The sequence below is a fragment of the Ambystoma mexicanum genome, chromosome 7q, assembly GCF_040938575.1.
Source record: "Ambystoma mexicanum isolate Mex_15411 chromosome 7q, UKY_AmexF1_1, whole genome shotgun sequence".
Classification (NCBI taxonomy): Eukaryota; Metazoa; Chordata; class Amphibia; order Caudata; family Ambystomatidae; genus Ambystoma; species Ambystoma mexicanum.
Window position 1 is genome coordinate 1,122,111,873 of NC_090941.1, and position 26,354 is coordinate 1,122,138,226.

At 45.8% G+C, this 26,354-nt stretch overlaps 1 protein-coding gene across 2 annotated transcripts in view; it reads right to left on the bottom strand.

Annotated features, from left to right (window-relative positions):
• Positions 1 to 3,579: 3,579 nt before the first annotated feature.
• Positions 3,580 to 26,354, bottom strand: part of LOC138528683 (E3 ubiquitin-protein ligase TRIM39-like) — a 229,234-nt gene continuing 206,459 nt past the window's right edge. Inside the window, exon 8 of one of the 2 annotated variants that reach the window (XM_069640541.1) lies at positions 3,580 to 9,024. In XM_069640541.1, coding sequence (XP_069496642.1) covers positions 9,002 to 9,024 — 23 coding nt within the window. In that variant the 3' untranslated portion in view covers positions 3,580 to 9,001. Of the gene's footprint in view, positions 9,025 to 17,313; positions 17,701 to 26,354 lie in introns of those variants that run through there. The other variant, XM_069640540.1, reaches the window with a different exon arrangement.

Below are 26,354 nucleotides of genomic sequence, written 5' to 3' on the forward strand. Positions count from 1 at the left end.
AACATGCTTAAACAGCCAGAGGTTTCTAAGCACGAACCCGGGGATCGATCCTGTGTTGCTTTGTGTCGTCTTGCTTCCAAGGCACGTTCGTTGCCACTGAGCTATCCTCCCGGGACAATCTCTCTGCTAGAAAGGATCTGATCCAGTCTGTTGCTGCAGGGGAGAAGTCTGCAGGTGGTTGCAGAGTGTCTGGTGGTTGAAGAAGTCAAGTGCTGCTGGTAGGTCAAGCATGAGGAGCTGGGCGAGTTTGCCTGAGTCTTTGATATCATTTAACTGTTTTTTTAGGTCCAGTAAGGCGGTTTGAGTTCCGTGCCTTGGTCGGAAGCCTGATTGGCGGATGCCCGGGATGTGGATGTCCTGGAGGTACTGTTGGCCATGAATATATGCTGTGCGGTCGAGTGTTGTAGAGATGAAGAGTGCGGTGGTGATGGGGCGGTAGTTGGTGGGGATGGTTGGGTCAAGGGAGGTTATTTTTAGTAGCGGGAGGATGCAGGCCTCCTTCAGAGCAGTTGACACATTTTTTGTTTTGCGAAGGAGGAGCTGATGATATTTGTGACGATGGGTGTAAGCGTCTCGGCGCAGTCTTTGTGGATAGGGGCCAGACAGGCATCTCCTTTGCATTGGGAGGGCTTTAGGCCTTTCATTATATTCGTAACTTCCGGTTCTGATACCGGGCGCGGAAGTCAAATTGGGAAATGGGTTGGCTGGTGGGAGGAGTTGGGGGCGTAGAGGTGGCTGAAGGTGTTTTGGAGGGGATGGCCAGTTGCTTGGTGGAGATTTGTGTCTGGAGTGACAATTTCCCTGTGAGGGCTTCTTGTACTATGATGAGGTATGTGGGAGGGGAGATTGGTGACTCAATTTTGCATAAGATCATGAAGATTTTGCGGGTGTCAGATTGTGCTCTGTTTATTCTGGCATTGTTGCTGTTGGCAGTGTGAATCGCTCTTTTGTAGTCTTTGGCTACGGAGGTATACTGGGCGTTAGAAGCTATGTGGGGATATTTTCTCCTTGCCATTTCAGCAGCGCGTTTCTTGGTGCGTTTCTTGGCGCAGAAGGAAAGGAGCTCAGTGATGAACCAGGCATTCTTTTTTAAAGCTTGCTTGGGCTTGTGCTTTTTAAGCAGGGCTTGTGGGTCGAAAGCTAGAACGATGGTGTCATTGTGCAGTTTTACCAGGGACTCATTTGTGTATAGGACCGTTATAAATGCCATATCATATCATATCTGGGTTCGTTTCTGTGTTGGATGGGATTGTGAGGGCTGAGAGGAGGGGTGTGAGGCGGTCCTTGTTCAGGTTTTTGGTGCATTGGGCTATGGTAACGCGGCACAACACAGATGCAAATCCCAATCCCACGGTTAGAAACCACTGGGTGGTATTAAGAGCGATATAAATTAACAATAAAATAAATGAATACAATTGAATGGCAGGGCTGGGCCTCTCGTTGTTGGGGAGGTCGAATGTATTGGTGTGGTAGTCAGACCATGGGCAGGTTGTGGTGGTGAGGCCGGTCAGGTTGCAGTTAAGGTCTGCAATCCAAGCAAGGGTGCGGCCCCGTATGTGGGTGAGTTCAGTAAAGTGGTAGAGTTGGTAGTGGTGTAGGGAAGAGTAGTTGTGCAATAGAGGTGTAGATGGGCAGAGTGAGGAGTACAGTAGTTGGGTGGTGTAGAGCAGTGGTGTAGGGTACAGCTGTGAGGTAGACCAGTTGGATATAGTAGGATGGTGTATTAGTGGTGGTATAGAGCAGTGGGTAGAGTAGTTGGGTGAGGTAGTGAGGTGGGGAGAACTCTGAGATCAAGTAAATTGGGTGGGTAGGATGGAGTGAGGATAGCATACAATTATGAGAAATGGGTGCTGTCGAGTAGTGGAGTGGCATAGAGAAGGTGGGTGAGGGTAAAGTAGTTGGGTGGGAATGGGTGGTGATAGGGACTAGTCGTTGGGGGAAGTTGGTTTTGGGTAGGGACACAGTGGGCACAGTTAGAGTGGAGCAGGGTGGTGTAGGTTAGAAGAGTAGTGTGGTGTACAGTGCAGGTGGAGAGAGCAGGGTAAGTGTAAAGTGGGATGATCCTGGTGGTATGGTCATGGTTGAGTGGGCTGGGAGGTTGGTAAAATGGGTGATTTAGACAGGTAGAGTGGGGAACACATATGGAATGGGGCGAAGAGTAGTGAGGTAGGATGGCGGGGCTAGAGTGGAGGAGTGGTGTAGAGTAGCAGGGTTTGGAAGAAATACGTAGGTTTGGGTTATCGGTGAGGAAGAGAATTTGGGTGGGATAGAGTCATGGGGTGAAAGTGGTGGGGTAGAGGCAGTAGAGTAGGATAGAGGTGTAGTGTGGTGTACATTGGTGGTGGACAGAGCAGGGTAGGTGGTGGGGTAGATTGTTGTTAGATTGGATGGGGCAGTAGTGGAGCTGGTGGGAGAAGAGCATCATTGGTGGGGGTAGAGCTGGTTTGGGGTAGAGAGAGGAATGGTAGTGATGAGAAGGGTAGATGTTGGTACAGTGAGGGGTGAGTAGATTGGGATATGAGTAGAGTGGGGGTTGTGGCACACAGTGGGTTGGAGTAAAGTAGTGGTGATGGTAGAGTGGGCACAGAGGTAGGGTGGAGTGGAGATGTGGGTGGGGCATAGGGGCTGGGTATGTTAGTGAGTACAGGGTAGAACAGCAGGTTGGGCAGAGTAGTGGGGTGAGGCAGAGGAGTGGGGTAGAGTAAATGGTGTAAACAAGGTGAGGGTGGAGTGGATGGTTAGAGGGGTGAGGTGTTAGAGTAGGTGGAGTTAGAGTAAAGGATTGATTGTAGAGTAATGAGGTAGAGTAGTGGTGTTGTGTACTGGTGCGCAGTGGGTAGAGTAGATGAGGTGCGGTATAGTGGTGTGGTAGTGTGGTGCCGTCGGGACAGAGCAAGGTGGGAGGTATGGTAAGGGCGCAGTTAAGTGTCAGGAGGGATACAGTTGCTGTGGGTAGAATTGTTTGGGGGTACAATGGGTGGGTGTGGGTAAGGCGTGGAGCATGCATGGGGGTGGCTGATAGGAAGACAACCTTAAAAACACATTAGAGTGAGCCAGGCGCCTCTGCCAGCACCAGGCCTCGCTGCAGCCTGCTTGAAGCGAGAGGCAGGGAGGTGGGGTCTCGAGGTGGGTAGATGGAAAAAAAAGTATGCATTTGTTGGGGTTTCCCCCCAGACAGGCACGGCTGTGTTTCCGCTTGCAGGCAGGGCCTGCCTCAGGGCAGGGCGGGCCAGAAGTGAAACTAAAAGCTACTTGCTCTGTTTAGGTGCTCGGTTCTGACCAGAATACCCCAAGGTGGACAGATAAGGGTGGCATCTGGGCAACAGAAGAAAGAATTGCCATGAACCTGCCGGATCCTGCAAAACCAGCAAAGCAGGAGGCTCCTAGCAGTGTGCATTCTCCTTAAATAGAAAGCAGTGAAAGCAGGCCAGAGTACTATGTTATTGTGTAGAAGGCGCTACATACCCACAGGCTTCAGAGCGCACAATTGTGCTAATGTGGAGGAACACCAAAGTGCTGGGGTTCGCACATTAGGCGCGCGCCGCCCAAGATGGCTTCCATTTTTTTTTTATTTTATTTTATTTTATTTATAAAGCGCAGAAAACCAGGCCCAGGGGCAACCGGGCACATACTCTTAAACATGTTACAATAAAACAGTAGTTACACAGTAAGTTACAAAATATACATCATATATACATAAACCGAGGGGTACCATTAACAGAATAAAAGCAGACAGAGATGTATATACATGTCCTGTACCACACAGGGAGACTGGACTGAGTAAGGGTCTCATGGATCTTGGGAGAACAGCCATGTGTTAGCATTGTTCTTGAAGGAGTGGAACGATGATTCAGTTCTAATAGGCGTGGGCAGAGTGTTCCAAAGATTGGAAGCTAGGACATGTGTCCATTTTGGCACGTTCATTCTACCAGGCCATGAGCTAATATGACAAGTCTCCATGCCACATTAAACGGTCTTTCTATTACACAGAAGACATTCTTTCAGCATTTTTTAAACTTAATAATCCTAACTCTTTTTTAATTTGTATTTATTGCATTTTGGTTCATAACAAACCTTTAGCAAATTATATCCTTAACATGATCATCTTAAAACTTGTAAAACCTTAATCCTTTATTCTACCTAAAATGGCGTTTATAAATATTACTGTACCTAAAGCCAAATCTACGTTTTACCCACTCAACAAAACCATCCACCCCTCTTCTAGCTCACCTCACGGAATGTCGCCATGGAATTTAGCAACACATTCAATACCATCAGTGGGTGAAATCAGCCACACGCGCGGTGAGAGGCTGGAGCGCTGTTATACTGTAAATCATAGGAGCCCACTGTTGAAGCCAAAACAATTGAAAGACGTGCAGATAAAATAGAATGTATTGTGTGTTCGTTGGAAGTCTGATAGGAACCACAGCGGATGTTTCTTGGTATTCCTGCAGAGTTATTCCTCCTTCTCTAACTCTCTGCAAGCTCTGGACTGAGGATTAGACAACATCAGGTTTAAGAAGGGGGGAAAAAAAGTGCAACCATTGACTCCCAACCCCCTGCTCGCTGCTCAACCCTTCCCTCCTCTAAAACCCGTTTTCTAAACACCTTTTCTTTTATTTTTATCAAAACCTTTTTATTGAAACATCAAAACATGAATTCATCAATAAACAAGTCAGTGGCAAAGTTGATTGATTAAAACAATGCATTGATCAGCCTCCCCCTTGAATCCCTTCCTGCCACTCATAAGGCTTCCTAGAGCTCGGCGTTGTCATTGTTCATACAGCTTCAATTCATTTAATTTGTCACAATGCATTAACGTTTCATTTTAACATCTATATAATTCATAGTATTAAACTGCTTCATGGAGAACTTTTGGGGTATAATCTAGCCGCTTTACATTCTACGATGCATTTAGTTGGAAGGGGGAGAAGAAGAAGAGGAAAAAAAAAGAAAAAAAAACAACAAAGAAAAGGAACATTTTACAGTACCACTTTTCTCATAGTCACCGTTAAATTCATTCAAATCCAGTTCCTATCAAACCCTTCTTCGTTTTTCCCTGTTTCCAAATATTGTCCTCAATGTCCTTTGGGATTTCTGTCCTTGCTCTCCAATCAGTGGATCTTCCCTTTATTCCCAGGATGTTCAGGGTTGAAGAAGGAATTTCATCAGTCTCGGTTGGAAGAACACATGTTCTTTTTCTTCAACGTATTCTAGAAATGGACCCCAGGTGTCCTGAAATTTGTTCAGTCGGTTTTCCATAGTAGCTGTTAGTTTCTCTACTCCCAAAATGTCCCAGACTTGAACCCACCAGTGCGCGATGTGGGGTCCTTCTCGCTCTTTCCAGAATCGGGCGCGCGTGAGGCGTGCTGCCATTAACAGCTGAGTGATTAGCCGCGCTCTGGGACCCGATTGGGGATATAATCCGTCCTCTGGGGTGTCGCCTGTACCATTATTAGTGGATCCAAGGGCAGAAGGATGCCGCAGATATCCTTAATTTTGGACCTGATCTCTAGCCAGAAGGATTGGATGGTCGGGCAATGCCACCACATGTGTCCCAAGTCCCCCTTGGCCCCACATCCGTGCCAGCAGTCATCTGGATACTCTATGTTTATTGCATGCAGCCTCTGTGGCGTGAAGTACCATCTATAACAAATATTAAGAGCACCCTCTGGTAGTTGTACATCTGGAGGACCTGTGGGCCCTTTCCCATATTCTTCACCATGATTCTGGGGTTATCTTTCTCCCTATATCCCTTTCCCATGCTGCCATGTAAGACAATTTTTCTTCTTCAGGGACATGTTCTAGGAGGCGGTAGCAGGTTGCCACCTTGTGTGTTCGCTGCCCTTCCTCCACCGTTAGTTCTAGACCCATAGGCTGCCTGGAAGCCGCTTTCTTCACATTCAGGTTGGTGATTCAGTGTCTAAGTTGTATGTATCTAAACCTCTCCGTCTCCGGGAGGCTAAATTTTTCTTTACATTGGATAAATGTCAAGGGGTCATTATCAACATAAAGCTCCTGTAGCCTCAGGGTCCCCGCTCCCGACCAGTTATGGTAAGATATAGATTGGAGCCCTGTGAAAATTGGGTTCTGCGTGATCGGGGTCAGGGGGCCCAGTCCCGGGGTCAATCCTCTCAGGGTTATCTGCCGGTCCCAGCATCGGAGCGTGGAGCGCATGGTTGGGAGAAGGGGTCCCCGGGAACCCTGTGCCACTCGTGGTAGAAAGGGGAGGTGAGAAAGGGGCGCCCCTGCGAACATCTGTGCAACTAAACACCATTTCTAAATGACTGACAGGTGTGACAGGGTCAGACCCCATCAAAGGGGGGCAGAGAGAGCTCCTTCACAGCCTGAAGCAGGAAGCTTTCTAAAACAAAACTCAAAACAAGCGCTGACCCAGGTATGTGTAGTGGGTGTTGGGGAATCACTGACCCCCAGAAAATAGTCCCCTTTTGCTGGTTATGACCACACTTATGCCACTCATAATGCGCCAATGCCTCCCGGTACAGTTGCTTGCCACAGCTCTCTGTGTTTTCAGAACCGCAACTCCCAGAATTCCCTTGCAGGCAGCTAGGAAAACCAGTAGCGATCCAAACAACCAGAATCCCAGAATGCCAGTAATTCCAGCACACTGGGAACTGGCAACACAGCCAAACTGCCTTTCCACCCGCCAGAGAAGCAGACGACTCACTCTCCAGACGGAAAAACAAACTTTAGCCCACAGCAATGCAGAGCAACACCAAACTGCTTCTAAAACCGTGCACCTGAGGGGCTTTGAGGGGTTCTTAAAGCCTCCCAGATGTGTAGCCCTCGTCCTGGGGAAAAGGCAGGAACTGATTAATGCACGAGATCAACCGAGCGCTGCTACCAATGGCGGGTGGTGGAGGGGTGAGACACTCACTGCATACATAGGCCTGCATTATAAAAGCAGACAGCAGCAAAGTCAGAGCGTGGGTTGTACAGATGAGGTCACAGCTGGTGAGGCAGAGAGGCAGAATCTGAAAAGGAGAGTTATTTGAGTGAGAGTGGCAACAGTGGTGTGTAGTGTTTTGAAGTGCCGGAAGTGGGGAGGGGAGAGCCTAGGTCAGAGTGAGAGAGGAAGATTAAGCACAGCGAGTAGAGGGCTGACTTTGACATCCGTGCAGAGCCTGCCGACGCAGGTTCGAATCCCGGCAGGGCCAAACTTAGCCTTTCATCCTTCCGAGGTCGATAAATGAGCACCACACACCATGGGTAATAATAAGCAGCGCTCAGATACCTGAGGGTTCATAGCGCTATATAAATGCTAAATTATTATTATTATTGTTATTATTAAATAGTGGAGCAATAATAGTAGAGCAGTGACTATAGTAGTTAGTTTGCAAGGGAGTGAGGGTTAGGAGAGAGTGAGGCTAGTACAGAGGGATGTGCAGGTTACCATATCCGTCAGTTTCATGGACAGAGTATAGCAAAGGGGTGAGCAGGGCACCATATCTGTCAGTTTCATCAATAAAGTATAGCAAAGGGGTGAGCAAAGAACCATATCCATCAGTTTCATGAATAGAGCATTCCAAAGGGGTGAACAGAGCACCATATCCATCAGTTTTAGTATAGTGAAGGGGTGAGCGGGGCAACATATCTGTCAGTTTCACGGATAGAGTATAGCAAAGGGGCAAGCAGAGCACCATATCCATCAGTTTCACCAATAGAATATAGCAAAGGGGAGAGCAGGGCAACATATCCGTCAGTTTCATCAATAGAGTATAGTGAAGGGGTGGGTAGGGCACCATATCCCTGAGTTGTATAGTTTCCGGATCAGTGGTAGTAGAGACCTTGGCCATGGGAGTTGAAGTGATAGCAGTGATAGTACAGGCAATAGTTGTGATAGGAGTAGAGCAGGACTTCTCAAAGCAGTGTGGAGAAGGTAGAGGGAAGAGGAGAGAGTGATAGGGAAAAAAAGGTGCTGATATCTAAGAGTTGTGGGGAAGAGAAGTTAGGCAGAGTTGGCAGGACGGAGGAGAGTAGGGGGAGGGGTAGAGAAGTAAGGAGAAAGGAGGTAATAAGATCAGGAGGCACACATACACCACCCTTTAGAACTAACCTTTGTGTTCGTGTAGAAGCTGGTAGGAAGTTATGAGGGGATAGATGGTCAAATCGGTAGTCCCTCAGACAATGGCCAAGTTAGTCAACAGACAGTAAGGGGTTACCGTGCTGTAGTAACTAACCTGGTCTACGAACACCTGGGCTACGGAAGGAATACCAGGGCAGTTGAGGGGCAGCCATAGCAACCCCATCCGACACCCTTTTCCAGCTGGTACACCTCGGGTTGCAACCAATGCCTGTCTGTTCTGCAATACTACTGAAGCTTTAAAGAACCACCCCATGGCTCTACTGTGATGAGACAGAATAGCAAGCCACCAGTTTTTTTAAGTGTAAGACTCTACTTCATTTTTATGCAGGTACAACATATACTAATTGATAACAGAATTAGATTGTTCCCTTACCAAATCAATAATGGAAAACATTAAGCATGGGATCCTCTGAAACCCTAGCGGCAATAGGTCGGATCTGAAGAGGAGTCACAGTGTCCCAGGTGCTGAAAATGAATTGGAGGGAAACTGAAAAGCTGACATCGACCATCCACATTGTAAAAAGAGAGGCTGCCAAGATCATTGTTTAAATAAACTCCCACAACCCTGGGTCGCACCCTCGGCCTTAAAGTGGTGCCAGGGTAACCAGTGTTCAATGCTCTATATCCATCCCACAGACCCACTGCCCAATACCCTCTCTCCGGTGATGGTGCAAAGGCCCCCTTCTTGCTCACCGACACATTACACACCCCGAGTATCCATTCCCTCATGTCAGCCACCCCCACCTCCCAGTAATGAATCCCTGAAGTCAGTTGTGGGCCTCCAAGAACACATGGTGCTTCGAATCGCTCGGTTGTATCAGGTAGAGGCTGAGGTGCACGTCCCATTATAACACTTCGATAGTCGTCAGAGAGGATGAGATGACGATGGGCAGATTAAGGATCCAGCATCACTTCCACTAATGCAAAAACAGACAGACAATCAGAGAAGCAGCAATGCATCACATGATGACCTATGCAATCACAGGAGACACAATCAGAGAAGTGTCAGCATCTCACATGATGAAGAAAGATATCACCAAAGATAGAAGTAGTTATGCATCCCCCAATCAACATGGAACTAGTTATCAATCACTGAACCAAAAGAAAAAAAGAGGGATAATTAGAGGTGCAGCAACATCGTGGAATCATCGAATCAAGGAGAGACAATCATACAATCAGCAAGACATACCATGATGACCAACCCAACCACAGAGAGACGATAAGAAAAGAAGCAAACATACTATCGATGACCAAGCCAACCAAGGAGAGGTGATCAGAAAAAAAGCAAGACAAACCATGATTGCATACACAACCATGGAGAGAAGTTCAGAAAAGAAGCAAGACATCCAAAGATGACCTACACAACCAAGGAGAGATGATCAGAGAAGCAGTAAGACATGCCATGATTAAGTACACAACCACAGAGAGACAATCAGAAAAGAAGCAGGACAGACCATGATTACCAACACAACCAAGAAGAAACAATCGGAAAATAAGCTAGGCATACCACGATGACCTACACAACCAAGGAAAGATGATCCCAAACAAGCAAGACATACCATTATGACCAACACAACCAAGGAGAGAGGATCAAAAAAGAAGCAAGACATACCATGATGACCAACAGAATCAATGAGAGATGATCAGAAAAGAAGCAAGACATACCATTATGACCTACACAACCAGGAAGGGACAATCAGAAAAGAAGCAAGACAAACCATTATGACCAACACAACCAAGGAGAGATGATCACAAAAGAAGCAAGACATACCATGTTGACCTAGGCAACCAAGGGGAGATGATCAGAAAAGAAGCAAGACACACCATGATGGTAATGTTTATTTATAAATGGAAATAGCAATTTTTATTTATAAAACACCTACACACAGGCAAGTGTTTCAAAGACCTACACAACCGAGGAGAGACGATCAGAAAAGAAGCAAGACATACCATTATGACCTACAGAACCAGGAAGACAATCAGGAAAGAAGCAAGACAAACCATTATGACCTACACAACCAAGGAAAGATGATCACAAAAGAAGCAAGACATACCACGATGACCTACACAACCAAGGAAAGATGATACCAAACAAGCAAGACATACCATTATGACTAACACAACCACGGAGAGATGATCACAAAAGGAGAAAGACATCCCAAGATGACCTAGACAACCAAGGAAAGATGATCAGAAAAGAAGCAAGACATACCATGATGGTAATGTTTATTTATAAATGGCAATAGTAATGTTTACTTATAAAGCACCTACACAAAGGCAAGTGTTTAAAAAACCTACACAACCGAGGAGAGACAATCAGAAAAGAAGCAAAACATATCATGATGACCTACACAACCAATGAGAGACGATCAGAGAAGCAGCGAGACATACCATGTGAACATACACAACCAAGGAGAGACGATCACAAAAGAAGCAAGACAAACCGTGTTTACCTACACAACCACAGAGAGACAATCAGAGAAGCAGTAAGACATACCATTGTGACCTATACAATCAAGTAGAGATGATCACAAAAGAAGAAAGACATTTATTTTATTTATTTATTTATTATGCATTTGTAAGGCGCTTATACATCAAGTAAATTGTGTTTCAATGTGCCAACATGGCAACAAGGAGGGAACAAGGGCTTGAAATAAATATATACAATGGAAGATAAATCCAGACCTACTTTGCCTTGTGAGTATTCAGAACACACAAGTGCAGAGAGAGCCGGGGGAAAGAGGGAGTGAGGGTAAGTGCTGGAGTGTCCGCGCTCGTGGTTGAGCAGCAGATGTAAGTACTAAGTATAGTAAGTGCAAGGGAGCGTTGAGCTGCAATCAGTGGGTAAGTGCAGGTCTACAATGGCTTAGGCCAGTGGGTGTTGAGGCAAGGGTTGTGTATAAGCAGAATCTGAGGAAATTGGGTGTGGGAGGCCAGGGTGTTAGGGAGAATTCTCAAGAATGTGCTAATTTCCCTTACCTTTTGAGACCCCCAGCAATGTTGCTGGATTTATAGGATTTGATTTTGTGCCTGGGAAGAGTGTGAACCTTTTACCCCACTCTTTCATGTATTTTGATGTGTGTTTTACTTTTGTGTTCTTTTGTTATGGAGTTTTAAAACAACTCCAGAGGCATCATCCTTTTTCTGTGTGTCACACAGCACCTTCAGTGCAGTGGCACAGGGATGTCTTTCAGACTTCCCAAGGTTTAAATACCTTCTCTGGGACTGACTACTGTCTCTCAGAGCATGTAAAGTTAAATTGACTTTACTAGTCTCTTTACATTTACAGACCCAGCACACACTATCTTCCTATAGAGTGCCGGAGGGGTTGCCTAGCATCCCCTGAGTCAAAACACTCATGTAACAGTCAAATATTACCCTTTCCTATTTTAAATGGCTGGTGGCAGTGGTTTAGATCAAATTACCATGATTATTCCCGACCGCGAACAACGGTAGCTGAAAATCAGGTCAGCCATGTTTTTCAATATGGCACCCAAGACCTATCTGTAAAAACAGACTCTGGTCAACTTTTTTCGCCATTTGTTTTCGGAAAGGTCCTTCTTGCGTTTGTCTCTGTGCGCCAAACCAGGTTTGGTCCCTTTGTTTTTTGGCGGGCTTCACTGCTGAAGCCCTCCTCTGGCGCCTGAGTGTCTGGGGTGGACAGGATGTGAGGGAGGTGCCCGAAACTCCCTGTGCTTAGTCTCCTAGGAGACCTGAATGCACTCTGACATGATTGGCCGGCTGGCTGTCCGGCAAGGACAGCCACCCTGCTGTGTGAATGACAGCCAGGCTGGAATAAATGTGTGAAAACTGTTTAAAAGCAGGTCTCTGGGACTTGGAAAGCAGAGTCAACCACTGGAACGAAAGAACTGAAGACGAGCTGAAGGAAGAGGACTGCTGCAACTCCTGGACGACCGGTGAAGCCCTGCTGCAGGTCTGATTTGCCTGAAACTCCATCGACAGAGAAGCCCTTCAAGGTTAACCTCTTCCCTTGAGTTTGGTGGGAACAGCCAACTCGTAAGCCGCCTGGACACCGTCCCCTCCCGGTCGAATTTTCTGCAGAGTGCTGTGGAAAACCGGATAGCCAGTGGGAAGGATACCAGTTTGTGGTCTTTAAGGCACTCACACCTTAAACCGACGTTTTGCAAAGCTTGTGGCCTCATCCCCAACGTCCTCCTTCTTGTCCCCATGACTGAAGCTCAGGAACAGCGAGATCTGCTCGAACTGCGAGGAACAACTTTTCGGCCACAGTGAAAGTTTGTAAGACTTTCCCAACTTTGAAAACTTGTCCTTCCCTAAACATTCGTCAAACTTTTCGCCTAGCCAAATTCTTCTAAGATCTGTGGCAAAGACTTAACCGTTTACTACCAGAACTGAGCTATCCTATACAAAGACTCTGATCCATTGACTTTGGCCCAGGCCTATGAACTGAATTGCTGGTTGTAGTTTACTGAAACCCTTTGCCCTGCCTATGAAAGTATTTGGGCTGTTGATTCTAATAACATTGTTTTTTTTTACCCCTTTTTAAAAGTTTGTCCTCCACAGCTGCCTCATGTCCATCTAAATTTCCAGTCTATATGTGTGACATCAATAGGTAGCTTGTTTTTGGGACACCTACTTTGACTCTGTACCTAATGGTATGGCAATGTTATGATACAACAGTGCAGAGAGGCAAGGACTCCATGCTAAATTCTATATCTAATCTCATGGTCAAATGGTTATTTATATAGTGCTTTTGGCAAAGCTCTATACATAGAACATATTTATCACTATTATAATCAAACGGAAGTCGGTACTCCTTTATCGACCTTGAAAGGATGAAAGGCTGAGTTGGCCTTGCCGGGGTTCGAACCTGAAACCTTCATATCATGGACAGATTGCAGCAACGAGTGCTCAACCGGCTGAGCTATCTTATTGGCTAACATCTTTGAGAGGTCGGTAAACTTAGTATCCACTGAGGTATAATAATCATAATGCCTAGATGTTTGACGAACCATGTATGAAGCGCTATATAAAGTTAAACACATATCTGGATTATCACAGGGACATGTTTTGCTGAGTTTCTATTTCAATTACAAATGTAATTTTCAATTGTTTGGTTTTGAACAGCGCTTGCACTTCCTGTAGAGTCAGGTTTGGGATGTTTGCATTGTAGTCTTGTAGATGTGAGCGGCTAGGACACCTGTGATTGTTGTAATGGCAATCATTCACCCTTGAACAAAGACTCTGCTGCCACCGACCATTAAGAGTAATTTACCCCTTTGACTGCAAGGTGGAATGGATGTAAACTAGACCGTGCATAGTCATCATTTTACACACAGTTTTTATAATTAGAGCATACATTTAATTGTAAGGGAAAACATGATCTGCCTCTGCATGATTATGCACACAGCACAGAAACTCCTGAAAAATACAATTGTGCAATGCTAGTTTGCTTTCACTGGGAAAGAAAAGCATAATTTGTTACAAAATATTCATTCTCAATTGCAGCTTAGTTTTCCATCTTATACATTTTATAATCCTAAAATGCTAGGAAAATAAATATGCCTAGTGTATATGTTTGCTCCATGAGCAGCAACACAGCAGAAGCTGAATGGAAATAAACCATTCCTTTTTGTCAGTGTACAATTTATTTTTTTGAAAGGCTTTGGAGAAATCCATTCTGTTTCAGAGGTTTTTATCCATGGCTCAAAAGAAGCCTTCTAGTTTCTGTCAAGTAACCTGACCTTTGCACTGCCCTCTGCTCTAAACTTGTGTGTAAATGTACACAGGAAAATAATAAAGCTGTCGTATTTACAAGAATTTCATGCGTAAAAAGGCCTCGTACACACCTTATCTGGAGGCCTGACTGCATATAATTCTGCCTAACACTTCGCAGCTCTCCCCGTGAGTGGTCCGGAGCTTTTTCAAGTAATGGTCGTACGTGAAAGCAGGACTAAGGGGGGCGGCGTAGATGACACCTTACCCAATAGACAGTCCATGGTCCTGCAGGATGATATCTGCACACAAAGCAAACCAAACACACTAAACAAAACAGAGTCAGGTAACACAATCCAACCACATTCCGCGACACGTTCAGCATGGGGCTATGGTATTAATGGAGTAAATGCAGCAGCAGCAGCAGCAATGGAAATGAAAGGCAGTTAAAAATTCTCCCTCTAGACCTCTACGTTCCTCCAGAACCAACTCTGTGTGTGAAGCGTTTCACTAAACAGGGGGCCGTAGGCAGAGCTCTTGCTTCTTCTGGTTCCCTCTTGTGGAATACCCTATCCCTTCCTCTTCATCTTCATCTTGAGTTGGACCTCCTCAAATTACAGAATCTCCTCAAGACTTCCTTTTCACTTCCTCCTTCCATTCCTCCCTCCTGTTAGGCAGAATCACATGCAGTACCCTTGAGGAACACTACATGCAATTAAAACTACAAGTGTCAGTACAATTTCACCTTTGGTACAAGCCTCTACTACACAGTTATGTGGTAGCGATGGCTGAGGTGCCAGACTTATCTCAAGAGTTGAGTGAGCAGTAAATGTGCCTATTCATTAGTAGCCTCTATTTACAATGGTACCTTAATACTTTCTTTAGGCAAACACTCGAAGAGGTTTAAGCGATGTCTGTTTTCAGTGCGTAGAATGTGCCCATATTGGCAGGTTGATGCATCATAGTCTGGCTGGAATCTTTAGGCCCATGTCGAACTGCATTGGAAACAACATATACAGGGGATAATAACCATGTGTCTGACCTACGGCAATTATTCTACTAAAGTTCAAACACGGGTATATTTATTCCTACCTTCAACTTTCTTCTAGGCCCATGTGGCTATATTTCCCGGAAGTATTTTCGGGTTAGCAGGTAGAAGATGCTTCCTATCGCGGGGCGAGTTTGACAAACTCCCTTACTGCAAGCTCCTATTGTTCAAACGTTCTATAATAATTAATTCAAGAAAGAGCCGTGTGTCAGAATGATGGGTATTATCCTACACGTATCTAACTACAAATGCATACAGTAGTGATTCCATGAGGAGGGGACACTTACTTATTTTCCAGCGCGGTTACAGTGTTTCAAAATCCGTGTGCAGATGCGGATGGTTCCTGTTTGGTCACGTGATCTGCCTAATATAACTAACGGCTAGCGTGTTGACATCATTGCGTAGTAATATATGCAGTGGCCGCTGTGAAATAACGTGGCGGCCATTTTAGAGTGTCTAGAAAGACTTGTTTGCACATATGGGTATTTTGATATATTCATGTGTAAATGTCAAAAGAAAGTGGCAGGTTTCATATGCCACTTTGACAAAGTTGATCTAAATAGCATTTACGACGTATTTAGGAATCCAAGTAATATGGGATATTGATACGTGCGAGTCATGTAACTAAATGATCTGCATGTCATGTACCACTGTGATATGATTGGTATGAATTAATGTGTCTCCATCTGTATTCAGTATAGAGCAACACCGACGGTGGAAACATCAATTTTGTTTATTGGATAGAGGAAAAGTGTCTGAATGGTTTCATACTTATAGTTGTGACAACACAAATCATATGAGCCTGTAAAAGCCATATGTCTCATGTAGATGGCTTGCTGACACAACTATTGTGTGAGTCTCAGAATGAGACTATGAGGTGATAGAGATGCTATGACTCACCCGACTTGCTGATGCCCTAGGTGTATAATTAAAGAGGCTCATTTGTGGACAAAGATTCCACTCAATCTACAGGTTTAGACCGCACTTGACTGAGTCTAATTTATGGATCCATTCTGTTCAAGCTTTCACAATTTCAGGTCCCTATCTCCCCCACGGGTGTGTGCATCCACAGTTTGTAACACACACCATGATATAGCATTATGGGAATGTTTCATTTTTGGTAGCGTTCAACTAGTGGTTTGTCTTTGATACAATTTTCTATACAGGACCGATGTTCTCCTAGTCTGGTCCGGATTATTCCTTTGGTTTTGCCAATGTAAACAAGCCCACATGGCAGGTTATACAATAAATGGCCCATTTAGTTGCACAGTTGGTGAAAGATTAAAGTTTCCAAACAACAGTTTTCAAGACGATGGTTTTGACATTTTTGGTGAAGTTACACATGAGACATTTTCCGCATTTATAATGCCCTACAACTGGAGGAAGACTCCAGAGTGTCAATTGTTTAGGTAGGGTAGTGTGCTGTCTGGGTATGTATGTACCAATTTGTCCCCAAGATTTTGTAACCGTTTAAAGGCAAAACGGGGAGGAAGAATAGAAATGGACTCAGTATTGATCATCTTCCAGTTTTTGAGAATGGTCTTTCTCAGATCATTACTGACAGGGGTAAAGGATGTTACACAAGTTATTTTATCCAGTTTGGTACTGTCTTGTTTGGCAAGGCAATCAATCCTTTGGATATTGGCCGCCCTTTTATAGGATATTCTGATGGTATGTGGGGGATATCCTCTTGCTTTTAAATTGCTTTTCAATAGCTCACTATGGGCTACAAAATCTTGTTTCTCAGAGCAATTCCGTCTGATACGTAAGAATTGGACAAAAGGTACATTTTCTTTTAGTGATTGCGGGTAAAAGCTACCAAAGTGGAGCAAGGTATTTTTTATCCACAGCTGCCTCATGTCAGTCTAAATTTCCAGCCTATATGTGTGATATCAATAGGTAGCTTGTTTTTGGGACACCTCCTTTGTCTCTGTATTGTAGACCACATCCCACAAGCATGGAGCCCTTGCCCCTCTGCACTGTTGTATCATAACATTGGCATACCATTAGGTAGTAATAGCTCCAGGAAATGAGGACTTTCATTAAACGAAAGACAATTTTGCTATCGCACCTCCAACCATACAATACAATTCATGCTTGCTTTACTATGTAATTGGCTAGGATTTTGTGTTTTCAATATTTAAATATATTCAGTAGAGATCAAATGGCCAGACCTTAGATAAATAATGAAAGGTGTATTCTGTCACAATGCACAAAGCTGCCGCATAATAATGATTTCCATACAGTTTTTGCACACAATGCGCTGGATGTCACAGTAAGTCAGGTAAATTCCCAAGCTTTTTTTCTCAGGGGATCAGAACTCAAAGGGAATTCATTCAAAGCGAAAAACAGAAGGCGAGTCCGATTACCCATCTTTCCGTTGCCCTAATGTGTCAGCGTGACGCTCACTTACAAACTAGACATATCCCATCTGGCTACTAAGGGACATCATAAACCCGGTACAGGCACAAACTTAGAAAAAATAAATTCACTTTTTAATATTATGGATGAAAACAAGGGCGACAAATGCTCTACATATAACATTACACATTTACACAGTACACAACTTGTTAAAAAACCTTATTTCCATATAACAACCAGAGTACAAATGCACTCATGGCAGAAGGGGATACAAACAACACAGAATGCTTGGTTTGTATATAAATCCCACAGTTAAATCATGAGGGTATTGCAGATAGATGTCGACATGTTTCGGCCGTTTTTTTTTATTTCGGACACTATCTCCAGTGCCTTATATCTCTCTTTTCTTAGGCCATCTTCAGGACACGATTCCTTCAAAAGGTCAACAAAGACTCTATACCCCAGAGTTGATCAGCATGACCACTTTCTACAAGAAATATATAAAACACATACCACATATAAGTTACAGGCCTCATTCATTACAAGGGTTAAAAAAATCAACAAACATCAATAAACATTACGGAATGTGTGTATCAATGCACTCACAATGCCAATATTAAAAACATATTACACAAAACATGAATGTACAAGCGTCACTGAAACAAATAATGTAGCATCAAGGCAACGTAAGCGAGCTGTTCTCAATTTAGCTCCTTCATTTAATTCAGGGCTCAATAGTAGCTAAAGACTCTATGAATACTTCTCTGATCAAATGTATTCCAAACAAAGCCAGATTCATTTCTGTCCTTATAATAAGGAGCTCTCATAAACTCACATATGTCACATTTTACTTGTGGAAAAAGGCTAGGTGAGTCAAAACCCTAGCCCTAGGACCCCAAAATATATAGGGTAAGGGAAAAAAGGGGGGAAAAGGGGGTCGGGAAGGAGGGAGAGACAAGGAACAAGGGAAGAAACATTTCATCAAGCATCTCATTATTTCTGCATGTCACATCATTAACTTGATTCATTCACAGTTTATCTGACACGCAGTGTATCACAAAATAGGATGGATCTCCGTATTTTCCTAATGAAACGCCCGTTTATCATCAAACTAAGGGGCCAGAGCTTCAAACTTTCAAAACAACGTGTATTTCATATCACTCCCCTATCCACATCATGTGGCAACGTGTTTTAACACTTACTTTTATAATATACAGACAAGATATGTATTAGTCCCAACACCGAGGTCTGCCAACTATGACTCAAGACCACATGTATTTTTGCATTTATTAACGCCCATTTAAAAAAAGGAGGCATTCGCCTGTCACTGGTGTACAAGGCTCCTATAAGGAAGAGATAAAATATGTTTCACAGAAAGATTTCTTAGTCGACATGCTCCTAGTCTACATTGGTCTAAGAGAAACTTCTATTAGAAGAGATGTGTTTGACTGGCCACCACGGGGCGCGCGGATGAACACCACCTCCGCGTGAGCTCCAGCACCCATGGTCCCTGAGGCGACCTGAGCCCCCATCTCACGACCCCCCACCAGTTGAGAAGTGCTGAGGAGCTGTATGAGGGCCCCCCTCACCTGGGAGCAAACGTGATCAAAATCGGACCGGTAGAAGCGGAGATACCACCGTGTGAACATCTAGGCCCGAAGGTGGCCCAGCAGCGACAGTGAGACCGCGCCCTCGTGTCACGGCAATCCGGCGGAAGACTTCCTGCGCCCACTAATCGTGTGGGCGGTGCTTGGAAGGCGATTCTCCCAGCCCCCGCTGAATGTCGATGGATGTGCCCCTCGGGTACGGAACGTAGTAATTAAGGAGGGTCCAGCCACTTTAGCGCGCTCGTTCCCCAGGAACACCGTGCCGCCAGAATCCCGAGCAGAAACCCTCGTTCTTGCCGGTCATAGACTGTGGCCCAACCCCAACATCAGGCTACAGGGTGAGGATCCGAGTTAGCAGATGGCACCCTGCCTTGCCGCCTGGAATGACAGCCTTGTATCAGTGTATGAACGCCCCCGGAACTTAATCGCTGGTGACACACTGGAGAGGGTAAGGCCCCCGACTCAGGAGCGTTTGCCTCCTCTCACCCGGACCTAAGCCCCGATCGAGGACCACGAAGATCTATGGCACCACACTACCATCGTGCCTTAGACCCCCAAACCCAGACACTATTAGGCCCCACATTGAATACGCATGAGGAGCGCCCTTGCGCTTGAGTCAACGGCCTGAGGAAGAGGAACCGCGGCCTGGTGATACGCAGAACCCAAGCCGCACTGAAGACCATCCCGACATCACAAGCGAAGCATCCGAATTTGTCCTGTGCTTAGGACGCCACGCGACCCCTCAGAGGGCAAGGCCCTTATCCAGGGGCGTGTGCCTCCTCTGACGGTGGGTTCATCTTATGAACGTGCGGCATAGACTTTCCAGATTCGCATACACCCCATCCTCTCCGACTGTTCGACACATCTCCACCATGTCGCTGGAGGCCTCGGAGGCAGGAGCCGCGGCCACTAGGGGGGACATTGCGGCACTACTAAGTGAGATCAAAAGCATGGGCTCCAACCTTGGTGGCAAAATCGATAAGATCACCCAGAGAATGGACAGCTTCGAAGAAAGATTGGAGGGTGTCGAAAACAATCAGACATCGATCGATACACTCGGATAAAAATGGACATGAGGATATGGAACATTGAGAAAAAAGAAGGAGATGCACCTTAAAATGGACAATTTAGAAAATATGGAAAGAAGGAATAACCTGCGCTTCTTTGGAATCCCCGAATGTGAAGGGGAAACCGAAAAGGATGTCAAGGACACGATCCACGATATCATAAAAATTCTAACGGCCAATGAAGAAATCGATGAGCCCAAAACTGAAAGAATACACCGAGCTTGTGGACCCCCCGGTGGCCCCTGCTCGGTCCTGGCAAAATTTCATAGATACCAGGACAGGATTAGGATTCTTGAGAAGGCCAGATCCGTAGGCCCACTCACGATGGGAGGGGCGCAAATTACGATCTTTCAGGACCTATCTGCACTTACGTTAGCACTTAGACGCCTTTGCAGCCCCCTGACAAAATGGCTCAAGGAACAGGGCATACGATACAGATGGGGCTACCCGTTCTCACTAACTTTTGAACTCGGAAGTAGGAAAATCGTCCTTAGATCAGAGGATGACATAAAAGAATGCATCGCCGACCTTCTGAATACAGGCCCGAAAGACAACGAAAATGGGGATGACGGACGAGACGGAATGCAATGGGAACAACAGGGACCTAGGCGCAAAAGAGTAAAAGGATCCAGAAAATACAGACGCCCCAATAACACACCTCATAACGAAAAGTGAGGATGTTCCTCCTGAATGCCATGACCAGAAGCACTAGTACCCATGGTTGAAGCACAGGACGCTGGTCGTATGGAGACCGAGAGCTGGGATGTCAAGTGCTCGGGGGACGATGGAAGTAGAACACCCCTCTGAAGTAAGAGGGGGTAGGAACCCGAGTGAGACGACCCCGGGAATGCACGTAACGTTATATTGTTATATCTTTGTATGATTATTGTTGTTACCACTGTTGTATTACATGAAGCGAGGGGGAGGGGGGAGTGGGAAGGGGGCTCACCCTTATGTTGCGATGGAAAATTTGAATGGGACCGTGAGGTAACGGTCCCCATTGATGGTCGGACAATGGATGGAACACTGTCACCAAGTCTGTTTCGGACGCCGCCAAAAGCTGCTGATGCAGCACCCTCAGTTCTTAGGCTTCCTTGAGCCTCAACAACTTATGAGCGAAAGGGATGTGGGAATAATGAAAGCACCATTTGGATTCGTTTGCAACACCAACGTTGATATGGGCCTTGAGAAGCGAGCAATTGTCTGGCCAACAGTCTTGAGAGACACCTCAGAGACACTCGAAGATGGGGTCTTTTGATAACCCAAAAAAGAAAGACTCAATCAGAGTGGCATCCATTAATGTAAAAGGGCTGAACTCTCCAACTAAGAGGTCATTAGTAGCAAGGGAATTCCGCAGATCCAACATTGACATAATGCTCGTGCAAGAGCACAAGTTTGCCAAGGGGGAAGAGAGAAGCATCATCGGGAAGCGGGGGGGTCTGGAATTCTGGGGCTCAGGCCCGCTGAGAAAAGGTAGGGTTGGCATCCTGCTCAAGAGGGGCATCCAATTTGAGGTAGAAAAGACATGGTCTGATGTGGCAGGTCGGGCCCTCCTGATCACGGGGAAAATAGCCAGAGTAAAAGTGACTATTGCCACTGTATATGCCCCAAACATTGGTCAGACTGCATTCCTACAGAGAGTAATCCCAAAAATAATGATGGAGGCAACGGGGCACGTAATTCTGGGGGGTGACTTCAACCAATGGGCAGACCCAGGTATTGATTGGAAACCGGGGAATCCAGACACAAGGAGTCAGATTAAAGAGGGACGTACCAACCTTGTCGAGATAATGGACCTGTACAACATGGGGGACATATGGCGAATAATGCATCCCACACAGCTATTATTCCAATAACCTGGTCGGACCACGACATGGTGCAGGCTGACATTTCTTGGGCGGACCTACCCACCATGGGAGGGAAAATGGCGGTGCAATGAAACCCTCCGGAAGGACCCGACGATTTACAGACCCATATTGTTTTAAATTGGTCTTTTTACAACTTGAAGCTTTTAACTTTCAGCTGCTAACATGAGATTGCACAGCGTTCTGAATGAACCATAGCCACATTTATTTTTCTTATATGTGCGTGTGGTCGGGGCTGTGGCGTATTTTGCATAATACAGTGTGTAGAATGAACAAGAAAGAGGCTTTATTTAAAAAAAGCCTGTTGCGTTACCCGCCCGTCTACTAAGTACTACGGTAAGTCCCTCTGACCATGTGGAATACGGTTTCCCAAGGTGGGTGCGTTTGGGGAGTCTCCTGTATGCAAGGTGACACAGTGATTTGCCATGCTAATGTGTTTGGCTCTCGGCTCCTCTTAATGAGTTGCAGCCGTAAACCTGCGCTTCCCCATCCCTGGTAGAATTCTCACGTGACAAGTATTTCAAATAAGCAGCTGTTCGCAGCTATCATGTGACCTGGTTAACCAGCCATGAATTGCAAATTGACGCTGTCCTCTCCCAGACTTGCGGCTTTGTGATGAGGATGTGCGTGTACCTGGCAAGCCTGTGTGACAGTGTTTCTGAATTGCGGGATGATTGTACAGCTTTGCGCCTGCCCGTAGTGTTTTACTGCTCCAATGGAGGGATGTTTTCGGTTTTCTCTAATGATAGCCAGCACACAATTGAACAGGGTCTGAGTAAGCCTTTGATTTTAACTGGGGCTAGAAACATCCCGGTTTGTGCATTGAAGTACTCGGCATCTGAGCAGAGAAATTACGGCTGCGTGACAAGAGTTTGCATTTCTCTGGTAAGCCTGAGGTGTCCCAGCCCCCATAAAATTACGGGAGCATTTTATAGTTATGTTCTGCTCACCCTCGCAGTGTTCTGACGGATAGATGCTCTGCTTTTATGACCCCCTTAGAACCTTTAATGGATCTGTAATCTCCTGATACTGCACACGGGAGATAGCGCCAACACTCGCAGTGTGTGACTGAGTTATCCATTTGAATCAAGGCATTTATCCGTTGTCTTGCACTGGTTTTCCTGCCATCTGAGTGGGGTAAGCATAATCTTTTGATAGGTGCTATCGACCTATTTACATCTACTCTGCACTTGGCTTGTAGAGCACATCTCTTCTAATAGAAGTTTCTCTTAGACCAATGTAGACTAGGAGCATGTCGACTAAGAAATCTTTCTGTGAAACATATTATCTCTTCCTTAAAGGAGCCTTGTACTCCAGTGACAGGCAAATGCCTCCTTTTTCGAAATGGGCGTTAATAATGCAAAAATACACGTGGTCTAGAGTCATAGTTGACACACCTCAGTGTTGGGACGAATACATAACTTGTCTCTATATTATAAAAGTAAGTGTTAAAACACGTTGCCACATGCTGTGGATAGGGGAGTGATATGAAATACACGTTGTTTTGAAAGTTTGAAGCTCTGGCCCCTTAGTTTGACGATAAACAGGTGTTTCATTAGGAAAATATGGAGATCCATCCTATTTTGTGATACACTGCGTGTCAGATAAACTGTGAATTAATCAAGTTTTTCAAAAAATAATTTTTGTAACAATTTTCATTAATTTTAATCAAAGAAAACAAAACAACAATAAAAGCAAACACGCAGTGCATTTTGCAACATAATAATTGCATTCATACTTCACTCTTGGCCACTGTTTCCCCCCTTCATGAGCCTATCTGTTCATCGTTCTCTGTATCCGCCGCATGCGGCGGGGTCTCGCTTCCTGTAGATTCGGTCAAATCTTGTATTGCTCCAAAAAATTCAGCTATTAAAGATTTCCATGCCATCAGGGTCCCTGTATCTTCCTCCCCCCTACAGTGTTCGACTCTTGCCATACCATTGTTTCTGCCTCTGCCCATTTCTGTAACTTCTTCCACCACACCTCCACCCGTGGCCTGTGACAAGTCTTCCATCCCATGGCAATCCTCCGTTTAGTTTTGATGATCTGGGGAACCCTCCCAGCAAGCAGGCCCAAGCTGTGTCTATGATCAACGTGACCCCTTTCTCGGCTAGCTTTTGTGCCACTTCTCCCCAGAAACACTCAATTACTGGGCATGACCAAAACATGTGTGTCATATCAGCTTTCTCCTCGTCACATTTGGGACATGCTTGTCGTCCACCGTTTTCAAACTTGGATATCCTCATAGGCGTCATATATGCTCTGTGCATTATATATAGTTGTATTTGTTTTAGTCTAGCATTCCTTGACACCTTCTTATGGTATCCCAGTGCCTGTTCCCACATCCCATCCTCTATCGGGGTTCCCACCTCCGCCTCCCAATCTAGCCTCAGCTGCGTCAAGTCCTTCCCAACCTTAGACATCACCAACTCATACAGTCTAGAAATCTCATGCCCCCCCATCCGATATATCATATATTGTCTCTATGATGGCATCTGGTTCTTCTTCTAATACAGTTTCAGGCCACGTTTCCCGAATTCTCTGCACAATTCTGTGGTATGTGATGTACTGACCCACATGCAATCCTGTCTGCACCCCGAGGGCCTCAAAATCCAAAATGGCCCCCATCTGCCAGACATCTCCCAACATTACTAGCCCCACCGATTCCCAATGGGTCCTGAGTATCGCTCTTAACTGCATATCTTCCCCTGCCAACGCGACTAGCGGTACCTGCGGGGAGCATGGAAATGGGTTCTCCATCATCCGGCACGCCCGACGCCACATCTGCCACCCGAGCATTATCATCCTGGGGCGCTCTCTCATTTCGGACTTGGGCAACCAGATCATCTCTTTTAAGTGAAATGGGGCACAATCATGTCCAAGTAGCCTAAATTCAGGGGTCGCCTCGTCTGAAAGCCACTGAGCCACATATTGCAGCTGACTTGCTACGTAATACACCTCAAAATTGGGCAGTTTTATCCCCCTTTTTCGTGAAAGTTCTGCAGCTTCCACAGCGCCACTCTGTTCCGGGTACCATGCCAAAAAAAAATCCCTACACATACTGTTAAGTTATGCAAAGAACTTCTTGGGTATCATGTATGGGACATTGTTAAAACAATGCAAAAGCCTAGGCAGGACCACCATTTTTAGCATTGCACCCCGTCCCATCATTGCTAAGGGCAACTTGACCCAAAATTGCATACACTTCTCGATTTTCCTGAGTGCCACCTCAGTGTTCTGCTTGTGCTCCTCCTCCACCATATGGTACACGTCTATCCCAAGATACTGGAAAGAACTAACCTCCCACGGTATTTGTAACACCAGTAACCGCGTCTTGGGGGTACCCTTATAGTCGCCTAGCGGAAACATGCTGGATTTTTGGGGATTCACCGCTATCCCAGACAGTTCTGCATACCTCGCCATCACCTCCAGTATGTACTCGAGATTTTCTTCTGGATATCTTAAGTATAGCAACAAGTCATCTGCGTATAAGGAGATCAGATGTCGTTCTCCCCCCACTTCAATACCTATCGTGTCGTATTGTTGTCTGAGGTATATTGCTAGGGGCTCCAGGGCTAATATATAGAGCATCGGGGACCAAGGGCACCCTGCCTAGTGCCTCTAATCAGTTGCCACCTCTCAGATATTACTGCACCCGTTCTAACTCTGGCCAGTGGCTCACCATATAGCATCTTCACCCACCTCATAACCGGGCCCCATTCCATACTTCTCCAAGGCCGCCAACAACCACGGCCACTTGACCGAGTAGAAAGCTTTGACCGCATCCAAGGACACGATCGCCATTTCGCCCTCAGCCGTACTACCCCATTCAATCACATGTCGGAGTCGCCTATGATTATGAGTTATGTTCCTATTCGGGACATAGCCCGTCTGGTCCGGGTGTATCAGCTTGCTGATCACTCTCTGCAATCTGTTTGCCAGGACAGCTGTCAATATTTTGCTGTCCTGGTTCAACATCGAGAGAGGTCTGTAGAAGCCACAGCTGTGTGCAGGTTTATTAGGCTTGGGGAGCGGAATTATGACCGCCTCTCTGAGTGATTCCGGCAACCGTCCCACCTCAAACGCTTCATTGAGCATTTCTAGCATCGGGGGGAGCACTTCTTCCCTGTATGTCTTATAGAATTCACTCGGGAACCCATCCGCCCCTGGGGTCTTGCAGGTAGGTAAGTGCCTCACCACTTCTTCTTACTCCTCCAGGGTGATCGGTGCATCTACCTCCTCCCTTTCCTCCTCACTTATCATGGGTAGTCCTATATCTTCTAATGTTTCCAGTATTTCTTCTCGGCTGCCCCCCACCTCGTCTGCATACAGCGCTTTGTAATATTCTGCAAACTCCTTGTTGACACCCTCTTGGGTGTCCACTGCGCTACCATCTTCCCTCATTATTGTTCTGATCGGGGGTCTGGGAGCCTCGCTCTTGTATAGCCACGCTAACAGCCGTCCTGTTTTATCTCCTCCCGCATGCTGTCTCTCGATGTACTTCTTATAATTAAGGTTACTGAGCCTCTCCCAGTGTTCCGCACATTTCTGCTGCAGCCCCAATACCCGCTCCATATCTTCGCACCCGCCCTTTAATACTCC